The sequence below is a fragment of the Limulus polyphemus genome, unplaced genomic scaffold (genome assembly GCF_000517525.1).
Source record: "Limulus polyphemus unplaced genomic scaffold, Limulus_polyphemus-2.1.2 Scaffold627, whole genome shotgun sequence".
Taxonomy (NCBI): Eukaryota; Metazoa; Arthropoda; class Merostomata; order Xiphosura; family Limulidae; genus Limulus; species Limulus polyphemus.
This window is the reverse complement of record NW_013666237.1, coordinates 16744-29216: the sequence shown is the minus strand read 5'-3', so window position 1 is coordinate 29216 and position 12473 is coordinate 16744. Positions and strand designations below refer to the sequence as shown.

The window sequence follows — 12473 nt, the reverse complement described above, 5'->3', positions numbered from 1 at the left end:
TATATATATATATATATATATATTCCATTGTTTAGCTGTTGTTGTTTTTTGTTTTGTTTTTTTTCTGTTGCAAGACTTGGTATGCCAATATGGCATTACAGGCTCAAGGCATTAACCTAAAAGATGATATAACCTTGATGAAACTACATTAGTGAGTGTTATGTATCAGTGTAAAAAAGCTTTGTTTTTCTAGTGATATAGATCATTTTTATGTAAACAGAAAACACCCTTCAGCTAGTTTTGTTTCAGATATTACGAAGGACAAATCTTAACTATTTGATACTGTTAAATAATCTGTATTTTTTTTTAGTTTTCATAAGTGTCTTGATTGCTATAAAAATACTTATCCCTTGTAGTAGCCATAAAGAAATCTTAATTTGTTTGTTAATTCTAGAAAACATTTTTAGTGCTTTCTAAAACTTCACATTTCAGTACTTATTAATTATGTTCTTAGCAAACTAAAGAAATTTATAACTTACAAGAGGTTTTCACAAATCCTTATTCACATATATGTATGTTGAAGTCGATGGAGTTAGCCTTAAAAATTCTTAATTTTTTTCAGCTGTTTTGTGGTTTGTGTGATAGTCATTAAATTACATGCATAATTTTTAAGTTTGTCATAGAGCTTAAAACTAAAAATATGTACTGAATAGAATCTTTATTGATCTTACATATTTTTTTTAGTCAACTCCTGTGGGTTCACTCCAGACAGGGCAAGAAGTAATAGTTTCACCTAATAGAGAGAGACATATCACGTCAAATACAAGGGTAATTTTATATGTGTATATATGTAAATATATATGTATACAGCTGACTTTAGTATTTAGTTCAGATATTGTGTTATGATCCTTATATTGAATTACATATATCCATTCCATCAGAATGCTGGAACTAGAATCAATTTTGGATCAATGCTATTACCTGTAAATCTTTTTCCAATAATAACCATAAATAAAATGCATAATTTTAATGTCTTTATCATGATGTAGTTACTTTTTAACTTTTAACTGAATTTGATTGCACACTAGTGAGGTTACCAAAAAATAAACTATCTATAATTTGTACTTCTTAGCAATAAGACGGAAAAAAACAACTGTATACAACTTGTGATTGTTCTTCCATGAAAACAGTTGGCACACAAGCTGGGGTCCTACAAACGTATAGAATTTTTTCCGACATTGCGTATATCTCTTATTCTAGTAATTGTGGTTTCAAAATATGTTTTTTCTGTACAAATAAAATTTTTTTAATATTTTTAATGCTAAGGTAGATAACTTGTTAGTTTACAATGTGTTGGTTTGTGTTTTGAATGTAAAACTTCACTGAACTGAAGATGTACATAAATATTGTATTTTATTGTGGCACAATTTTAATGACCTTTTAATTTTGTAAAACTAAATACAATAATTGTTTATACAACCAAAACATGTATAGTTCTAAGCTATTTGCACGAGTTGTCTTGACTCTGTGGAGAATAACATTGATTCTTATCAAATTTCTGATGAAAGAACATTTGATGTGGTTTCTGATTACTTCAATAATGTATTTATGAAGTTGATGTTGCAAGTGAAAAATTGAAAGAACTTAAGTTTTTGAATCATGCAGTCTTTACTGTGATTTTTTATATGATCAGTTACGAAATCTTTTCAACAACTGTGAGGTTATAACAAACCTATTGAATTTCAGATTTTTCATTACCTTTTAAATTTAAAAATGTAAAACTTGTGACATGATACACATTTAGTTTTGCAATTTAACTCAGTTTGGTAATTAATGTTGACATTATAAGAAGTGACAGGCTCAAATGTTTGGAAATATTTATCTTATGTTGGGTAAATTTTTCTTGATATTGCAGTGGTTTGGTTTATATTATTTTGATTTGCCTAATATAAGTGGAAGGCATTTATTTTGAAAACCTTAAAATTATTGTTCTGTATAATTGACGATATTCAAGACGTAAAAACGAGAAATTCATTGTTGAAAATATAATTTAGGGGAATCATCAGAGAACAACAGCTTGGAGTGAACAACCTAGACAGTCGGTGCCAAATCTATTGAGTGGACATCTTACTCCAGCCGATCGTCATGGTTCGGTTCAGGTTGTGAGCTCAACAAATGGTGAACTAGCAAATGATGATCCAACTACAGGTCATTCAAATACACTTATAACAGCTCCAGCAGAAGTGGAGGTAGTTTCAGAAACTAAGTAAGTAAAAACTTATTATTGTATAGCTCATTTTTTTATTTTTGTGCTCTGTCATTCAACCAACTGTTATCTGCCAGAGCAGAGTTAGAAGCATGCACCAAAGATTTACATTTTTGGTGCACTGTAAAATTGATTAATATTATACAATGGAGAATAGTGAGCCCCCCAGTGACACAGCGGTATGTCCACGGACTTACAACGCTAGAAACCGGGTTTCGATACCTGTGGTGGTCAGAGCACAGATAGCCTTTGTGTAGTTTTGTGCATAATTAAAAACAAACAATCCAAAGAATTGTAATAAAAAAACAAACACAATCATCACACACATTTCTGCCAGTGATACATATAAAAAAAAGTTTGTTTTTCTTTTTTTAATAGTGTACACTGGACAGTGTTTGATAAAATCATTATATTGTTTTTCTAAAAATTATAAAAGTGTAGGCCTCAAACTTGAAATACATGTTCCTCTAAAAAAATATGATCTCAAGATTTAAGTATATTAGCTAACACCTATTTTATGTGATTCTGTTGATGTTAACATTTTGGTATCTAATCTGTGACTTGCACCAGTGATGAATGTAAATGTATGTGTACTTGCCACATTTGAAGAGGGGGAGTTAGACCTTACCTAGTTAATTAGAAAAAAGTTACCTGTTAGATTCACTTCTATGGAAACATTATAAACGAATAGATAGCATCCGTTTATTATTTTAGAATTTAATCATTGAATGTAGGTAGCATGGTGACACTAAACTGAACTTTTATCTCAAAAAATCACATTAAAATTTGTAGATTAAGCTTTCAAGAGAATATATGAAGTTTTGTGTGTAAATCTTGGCTACTTGATATTTATTACTCAGGCATAGGCTAAAATACAGCAAAGTTACACATATACCCATTTTCCTTCCATTAATTTCCATAGCTTTTAGCTAAAAAATCTTAAGATAAAAAATATTTAAAATATTCACTGTATTTCATGTAGTCATACTTACGTTTGACAAAATTTCTAATATTTTAAAACTTGTATTTTGTACATGAGATATAAAAAGTTAAAAAAAAAAGCTTGATTAAAGTATATTGCATGCAATTATTTCTAATCTGTCTTTGATTCTGAACCAATCGTTTTTTGTCTCATGTTTCAAGGGTATATTAGGCAATTAGACGTGGTAGAGTTTTAGCTTTAATGGACTTGGTTCTGCCTGTTTATTGTGTGGGCTGAAGTTTCAGCTTCTTTACCAAAGGTAGATCTGAAGCTAAAACATTACTCCAATCTAGAAACAAGTTGGAACAGCCCATTAAATCTTAAACTGATCCTTCTTCTGTATATTTTGAGCTAATAAGCTAACAAAGGAAAGAGCTATAAGCTTAATGAATATAAAGTTCTTTGACAGGCAACTTCATTGATAACTTAATATTTTATAAAGAGTAGATATTTTTGTGGCCTTTGTCATGGGTGAAAATGTTTGTTTCAAACTGTAAATTACTGTTATTTAATTATGGTGAAATTTGTTATAAAAATTGAAAAGCACTAGCATAGTCAGAAGATAGTGTTGATTTTCGTCCAAAGGATATAAAAGCTAGAAAAGGAATAACAAAGAAACTGTTATCTTTAATATAGTATTATACAGTGTTTCTCAACTGGTGTGTTGTGATGCTTAGCAAGTTTTGCCACATATTTCTACTATTCATGAGTAATTTTATCTAACTTAAATTTATTGGTTAGTCTTGTATTCAGAAATAAGGAAAAAATTAAAAATCTCTTCAAGTAGTCATAAACACTATTGAGCCTCGAATCGAGCATCTATGTGCAGTGAAGTAGGCCCAAGTATCCCGTTGATTATAATGAATAATACATGTATAATCTAATGTTCTAAATAAATATTTGTATTGCTGTATCTTTTGGTGTGCCTTAATATTTTAAACTATATTTAGTGTGTCACTGGGCTGAAAAGGTTGAGAAACTCTGGTATAGTAGACCAATGAAAGATGTTTAAAAATTATTGGTTTTGTTAGACTGTATTTGAGAATAAATAATTTTTTAATAGGGTAACTTTAACTATTTTATTATATTGAAGTGTTCTGTGTACAACTTGTAAAGAATGGATTTAGTGCTGCTACATTTGAGCTACAAGGCCTAACTCACATTGAGGATGAAAAAAAATGGTTGTTGTTTTTTCGTTATCTCATATTTTGATTTATATAATGCAACACCTACAACCTTAGTATATTAGATGCCTTGAAAAATTGTTTCTCAAGTAATTTGGTTTTGCTAGGAATGAAAGCTTTTTAATTTTTAATCACTGCCAAGAAAATGTATGACGATTGAAAATTTAACATTCAATTTTTATTTTTACTTCTTAGTCAGATAGACCCATTATATAGCAGCACAATAAACTTTTTTTCATGAAAAAAAAGTCCTACAGTTGTGCCATAATAAAATATCTTGATTCCAATGATAAAGTCATGTTTTAATTCCTATGATTTACATATGTATATATTTCACTTTATAGATGCTGCTGCTTTTTTAAGAAGAAAAAAAAGAAACCAGGAAGACAGAAATGACTCTCTGATGCCTGTAGCCCTGAGCAAGAAGCTGTGCTGTTGCATACCTCTCCTTCTGAATCTAAGGAAAGTGTTGTTGCAATACCCTTGCAAACAGCAGAAGTTTAGTTGATTTGTCCATTTGTAGTGTCCCCAGTCATAAACAGATGAACTAGGCCCTGTGGATGGTCAACAGGAACACAGATGCTTGTTTTCTCATTTTTTATCTCTTCTTTCAGCAGTTAATTAACATATGCCATGTTAATAGATAAACAGAAGTGTTTAATACAAAGGCTTAGTTAAGAACATCTATAATATATATTTTTCAAGATTTAAAAGGACAAGTGCTTGCAAGGAATTCAAAAGTACAGGTACAAAATGTTGACCATATGGTGCAGTTAATCTTCTTGCTCAGTTATTTCCTCAATAAATGCCTCCAAGTCAAAAGTGAGAAGCTGTTAAATCATCTGTATGTATAATAAAAGTATAAATGCCAGTTATCAAAACTAGCTGAAATATTAGTGGAGCTTATGAATATATTTATGCCTTTTAAAATTATTGAATGCACATTCATGGGGCATGTGATATCAATTTGAGGAAGATAGCTTCCTCATCGAGGAGGATGGTATCAAGGATGTTGCCATCATATATTCCTGTTTAGTCATGTCGCCATCAGTCTAAGAGTGTACCAGTGTTTTAATAGTGACTCGTAAATGATAGTGTTTGACATTATTATTATTATTATTATATTTTTGTTCTAATATCTCAGGTGTTTAGGGTTTGCCATAATAAACTTAAAAAAAAACAAAAAACAGTGTAACGTAACTTGAAATTGTTACTTACGTATCATATTTGTTACATACACAAGTTAGAAGTCACATGAAGAGTTACTGGTTGAGGTGTAAATTTAGAGATGATAAGCTATAGAATAATAATATAGTATTTTAATTTTTCTCACTTTCTTATGCTTCACTCTAGAACAGTAAAAATAAAAAAGTGTCAAATATCTGGTACTTAAAAAGGTGAAGTTACGTAGGCAACTAGTTCAGAAAGAGTTAATCATGTTTGTCCATGAAATTTTTTTATTGCTTGATATTCAAACTTCTTTGTGATTAGACAAGAAGTTTGTTAGATATATTAAATGGCACCTTATCTTTTTTTGTATACATTTTCAGCATAGGATAATACTACAGTGAAGAGATCAGTATTCTGTTTTTCCTTTTGTGTGTGTGTATGTATGTGTGTACATATATATATACACACACACACACACATACTTGAACAGTGACTCATGCTGCATGACATTAGCAGTAGTAAAGACACTTGGTTACATTTCAAATAACATTCAGTATGTTTGCCTGTTGATCCACGGAGCAGAGGTTTTGATGGGCTTTCTTCTTCATTTGGCTGCTGTTGGAGCAAGTTGTTTAGCAATTTTTTGGATATTTAGAGTTAAACACAGTTCGCATTGGATTTTGAATCTACATAACCTTTGTTGCGTTTGTAAAAACATTACTGTCCTCTTGTTACCACAGTAAGTCAAAGTGGCAAGTTTGTTGTTTTAAAAAGATTGATATATATATATATATGTGTGTGTGTGTGGTCTGAAAAACATGTAAAAAGTAATTTCTTTCTATATTTTGCCTTGTGTATTTCCTTTATCTGATTTTGTGTATGTTGCTGAGACACGATTAAAAGGTAGTTTACTGGAGAAAGAAGTTTTTGGACTTAATTTTCCAAACCCTTATAAGGAAAGTTTTTTTTTATTTTATATATATATATATATATATAGCAGGTAAAAAATATGATGAAACAAAATTTGTCTTCTGGGGAATAAACTTGGCCTAAGTTATAATTTGTTAGTTTGTCATTAAAACTGCTTGGAAAATATCTGTTTTGAGTACTTAACAATGTTTCTAGGTGTAATTTTACAGAATTAATTAGGTAAGGTAATTAAAAAAGTTAATGTGCTTGGAATCAAACATTTTATTTTGGCCTCTACATCTTAAATGCAAGCAGTTTGATAAAATGTGATTTGGTGTTTTAAGATCCTACTTTGATAGTCAATAAGTACAGTTAATAAATTACTTTTGTGTCTTGATATGAAATGCCAACAAGTTATTATTGATGTATGTTTAGATACCTAGAGAAAAACTACCTAAATTTAGAAAACAAACAAGTCTTGATTGTTGAAGATTAGTATTTAAAGAAATAGCAACTGCATGAAAAAATATCCAGATATTTTGTAAATGGGCCAGGTTTTTATCATTTAAAAAATAAACCCAACCAAACAAAAAAAACAAGAAAAAAATGATGATGAAAGAAAGAACATAGATCTGTTTAATTGAATATGGCAAACAAGCATAGAAAAGTTGGTTGAATGTCACACCGGAAACAAAATTTTGTTTTGATCAAACCATTGCCTGAGAATCATTTCTTTTATTGAACATAAATCTTCCCTTTACATTCATGTTGAAGTTTTAAGTATTTAGAAAAGAATGCTTTTCCAGTCTCAAAATTGCAAAAAAAATTATAAAGGAACTCATAAAAAAAAAACACTAAGTTCAATTATCAAGGGCAATTAATATGGAAAATTTTTCTGTTTTTATATTTGTAGGTGCCATAGCTATTTAATTTTTCAAAGATAGGTTGAATATTGCTTGTGTTTTTAAGATCTTCACTGCACCTAATTCTTATGTACTACATTAGAATAAACTTGAGTTTGATTCTGTAGTTGTGTATCTAGTAATAAACCATATTATCAATTTTGGAATTTATTGGAATTTGAAGGTGATGAAAAAAGAGATATGTATGATAACGATTATGCAGTAATTCCTCTGCACTTACCAATTTGTCTTAGGTTTAGTGTAATTGTTTCTCTCCTATTCTGCATTTATTCCTTCTATGAGGGATTTTTGGTTAGTGTTGGTAATATATATATCAATACAATATACCTATGTTTCAGGTTACATTAGCTTTGAGCTGTGATTTTCAAGCTATACATTTAAATGTTTATGGCAATAATGCAATAAAGTTATGTTGGATAAGACTGTGTTGTTCAGTTACATAATTTTGACTGTGGTTGTCATTGGGAACACTTCATTTTTTATTATTTTCTTATCTGAGTACAAAGTTTACTAGCAGTAAACATACATCATTGAAATGTGCTCACTTTAGTATAAGAGAAGATAATTTTGAGAAGTTACTAAAAAAGTGTAAGCTCTTGGAATTGGGAAATGTTCTCCTATTTTTAAATTTTTTTATTGATGTATAGTAGTGAGTCAGTAAGGGCTACAATAAATTTATATTATTACATATTGTTTAGACAGCATTAATAAAAAACTGTTCAGAAAATGAAACTCGTTATGGACCACACATATTCTGTTAATGTATTTTATCCAAAATCCACTAGTTCTACCACATTCCAGTAATTATAACCTTGGTTGGCAGAATTTACCTGTGTATAATAGTGTTAAATGCTTATTTCTGAATTATTTCTACTCGGATATTATAAAACATTCGTAGTACCATGATTAGAACATTGTTTAGCTGACTTGTACTCACTGAATAAAAAATTATGAAATGGGAAAAATTCATAAGTTGAAATCAATCTTTTTTTTTCATCCATAAACTTTATAACACTTTTTAACAAGGAACATTTTCTGTAGTTTCTTAAAAATAGTTTTTTTTTATCGTTTAAAACAGGTAGTTTAATGAAAGAGTTAAGGGTGTATGAGATTTTGAAAATTGCTATTTTAAACTAGTGCTTTTCTTTATATATTGAAAAGGGATTTTAAATTTGTTTATGTGACATTGTAATATATTTTCAAAGTTATGCATTTGCTTCCTTTTTAGTAATAATATGTTTGTTTTAAGTTTGTGCAATTCAGATATTGTACTTTCCTCTTAATATTGTAACAGATCAAGAAATATATATTTGATGTATTTAGTAACAGACATCAAACTACAGTATTCTAGATTTATAAAGGTTTAATTTATTTCAAGTAATGAATATGTAACTCGGTTGTATTTTTCTTTAACTAGAATTATCTTGGCTATTAATAGATAATTTTTTTTTTATCACGAAATATTCAAATAAAGTTGAACCAATTTCCCTTGAAAGTCAAAGAACTAGGTTCATTAACTATAATACTTAGGGCCAATTATCTCATTAATAATAGTATTATTTATAGACTAATGACCACCACAGAGTTAAATGAGATAAGATGATATATATACACCATGGTAATTGTGATCATTACATGTTTAAATTAAATGTATTTTATGTTAACTGGAATTGTGACATTATTTCGTTTTTAGGTTTAACTAGTATTCTTAACTTTTTTCAATTGTGTAAAAATCAGTAGATTTTTTTTTTGTATCTTGTAGGCTAGTCAGCTTTTAAAATTAATCTGAATAATACCATTTGTGAATGAACTATTTGTTTTGGGTTTTATTCATTAAACTTGCCACTTTGATGAGAATTGGGTAAACGATAGATCTCAGCTATCCAAAATTAAATCTAACTTTATTATAATGTGAAAATTAATCGAAGTGAACCACAAGAATGGTTACTGAATTTTTTGTTTTCATTTTACTAAATTTTTATTCACATGTTAAATATTCATTTCTGCTACCCAATAACTACACCTTTGCTGGTGTTTTCGCCCTTTTTTTTTTAATTAGTAAGTTTTAATTGAAAGTTTGTGGCCCCTTCTCATCTTGAAGGTTGTTCGTGTAACAGCTTGTAAGATCAGAAGAAAAAAAATATTTGTAATCTGTATAGTTGGAATAAACCAAGCTTGTTCAAAACGGATGTTACTATTGTTTCTTATTCATTTCTAAATACTTGCAACCTAAGGTATACTTTTTGTGAGTATTAATTTATATTTTATGAAATTAAATTTTCTACAACATCCTTTGTGTTAATATAATATATCTTTGTTGTCAAAATACAATCCTCCTGTAAAACAGGGAATCTATTTCCCCAAGGTGGGCACAGTGGATAGCCTAATGTAACTTTGCTCCAAAAAGTCAAAAATACATGATATTGAGGTTAATAAGCAAAATTAATATTCGTGGAAAATTTATTTTTAATATAATTAAATATTAGTAATACCATAAAGATATTACCGTTTTACAACTTTTAATAGAAAAACAATTGGTTAATGCAATTCAAAGAGTGGTGTTTTACATTTCGTTTATCCTGGTACGTTTCTAAAAGTAAATTTTTATTTATACGCAATTTATTTTTCTAATTGTTAGTGCTATATTATTATGAGTGAGTAAGCATTTTACGAAGTTCCTCAAATATATTTTATGACAAATTAAAACAATGACACATTTTTTGAAACTTTCTTAAAGTCTTGTTCCTGTAATTTTCGTTACAGTTTCAAAATATCTTTGAAATTTAGTTTTTCATCAACAAACTGTGCAGCAACATTTTAAACACATTCGGAGGCTACTAATGTTGATATATACACAATTAATTTAAGTTGAAATCGGCGAATATGGATTATTCTAAAATTGACGAAAGAGAGAAATATACATTCTTTAAATATATTACTTTTATAGCTTGGACTTTCCGTAAAGAAGGTTATATCAAGTCTAATTAAAAACTTTGCTCCGTTCTTCTAATTTATTTGGATTGAAGATAGACTCTAATTTGAAACTAATAACATTGAAATCAATCTCTTGTTCTCAAAGCTCAGAGGATTAATATTTTCACCATACTTTTTTTTTCCTGACCGAACCTCTGTTATTTTGCGGAAGCTATCTTGTAATTCTTGAGAAGCGGAGGGGAATCAGTGCAACTAAGAATATCTTAGAGTAGATAAGAAGGAATACATATTGGTGCCGTGACTTCAGGATTGTTATTGTTTTTCTCTTGATGAGTGCAATTCCCTGTGCTACTTTAAACGCTTATGTTTAAGTTTAAAAAGGCTTTGTTCTTAAGAAAATGGCATTTAATATGAGCCAAAGGACTTATGACCAAGAGGAAGAGTGGGGTCACTGGGGAGGTAGATGGTTATCAGAGAGAATTGTTGTGTCTCAGACTTTTGCAGATGCTGTGAAGCATCATGACTTTTTCTTGCAGATTCAGGAATGAGAACTGCAAGTTTCTGGCACACTAAAAATGGTTTATTGAGCTCTTTACCTGAAACCAACTGTAGTGCACGAGAGACAAGAACAATTGAAAGTTGTTGCAGTTGTGTGGCATCTGCCAGGTCCGAGACTGAATGGAGAAGTCTCTTCAGGACTCCTAGGCTTTCTTTACCACAGTAACCTAACCCCAACTCTGGTCAAAGCCACCTAAGCGTAGCCAAAAAAGACTGGAGGTACTGGTGGACTTTGGCCACTAGCCAGAGTTGTTTTGCCAGCAGAAGAGGCAGCAAGAACCAACTGAGGAAGCTGGTGGTCCATGAGGAGTATGCTATCAAGCGACAGTGGATCACAAAGAATCTTCGATTGCACAGAGCCGATGGGCAAGTTGTTTATGATAAGTTATCATTCTGCTGTCCACAAGCAGAAAAACCTAGTGCTCGTTCAAGTGTAGGGATCACTGAGTGTGACCGCTATGCTAAAGCCCTGGCGTTTAGGATGCCTCAACCTGGTGTTGGCCAAGAGTCCATGGGAGAAAGATTTATAATACTCCCACTGGTTTTTTGAATGGTGCTAAGCATATTTATCCCAAGAATATAAAGTTACAGTAAATTTAGATTTGGGCCACTTCTCTAAAAAGTTCAGACAAGTCATTTTCTGCAATAAACAGATTCAGGTACAGGCAGTGCAATGCCTGGTTCTGAATCAATGGTTCAGTGCTTGACTCAAGTGTTTGGACGTGGAAATATGAGCTGAAAATACTTAACTAGCAGTGCATAATAAACCACAAGAGGAAAGACAGGAGACAGTTCTGAAAATTTGCAAATATGACAACCTATTGATCACAAGGATTGGACCAATGAGTAGGACAGTCCCTATTGTATGATCAGTGAATGGAAGAAAGTGGTGCTCCTTACATTCTAAGCTATTGAACAGAATTTCCTTGACGGATATTCATAGCATATCAAGTGATAACTGTTCGAATATCATATAGTTAAAATGGCTGGTGTTAACAGATATGATGCCTGTAATATCAACAGTTTCCACAACTGAAGATGTGAACCGAGAACTTGTAAACTCAACTGAAACAGCTTGTTGTGACCCTTACTTCTGAAACTACTGAGCAATTTTTTCAGACTGAATCTCAAATAGTTCGCGACAATCACCCATTCGATCCACCAAAGTGGCGGGAGCTTTATGGAGCATACCGAATGAACCTCATTAAATTCTCTCCAGCATGCTTAACTGTATATACACCTCCTCCATGTACAGTGAGGGAGTTTTAGTTCTGACTCAGCATGGAATATGAATCCGGTTGTTATGAAGCTAACTGGGATACCCATTTTTTACTGCGTTTGCCTGTATTTATTTTTCTGTGATTTTATCTGTAGCAAGTTACGTTTGGCTTTACAGTATTTCGGTAGTTCGGCTACTGGTGTTAGTGGCTGTCTTGTATAGTAAAATGTTTCACTTTAAGGTTTGGTATCTAGAATTAGCCTAAGTTGGCCTGGCTGTGTGTGTATTCATAATTGTTTGTTTGTAGTTATGCACAAAGCTACACAATGGGCTATCTGTGCTCTACCAACCATGGGTATCGAAACCCGGATTTTAGCGTTGTAAGTAC

General features: G+C 30.8%; 1 protein-coding gene across 1 annotated transcript in view; it reads left to right on the top strand.

Moving 5' to 3' along the window:
• The window catches only part of LOC106459559 (casein kinase I-like), a 51677-nt gene extending 42114 nt beyond the window's left edge, over positions 1-9563 (top strand). The window contains exons 8-10 of the mRNA XM_013919185.2: positions 685-768; positions 1995-2206; positions 4717-9563. Coding sequence (XP_013774639.1) covers positions 685-768; positions 1995-2206; positions 4717-4768 — 348 coding nt within the window. The 3' untranslated portion in view covers positions 4769-9563. The remainder of the gene's footprint in view (positions 1-684; positions 769-1994; positions 2207-4716) is intronic.
• The last annotated feature ends 2910 nt before the right edge of the window (positions 9564-12473 follow it).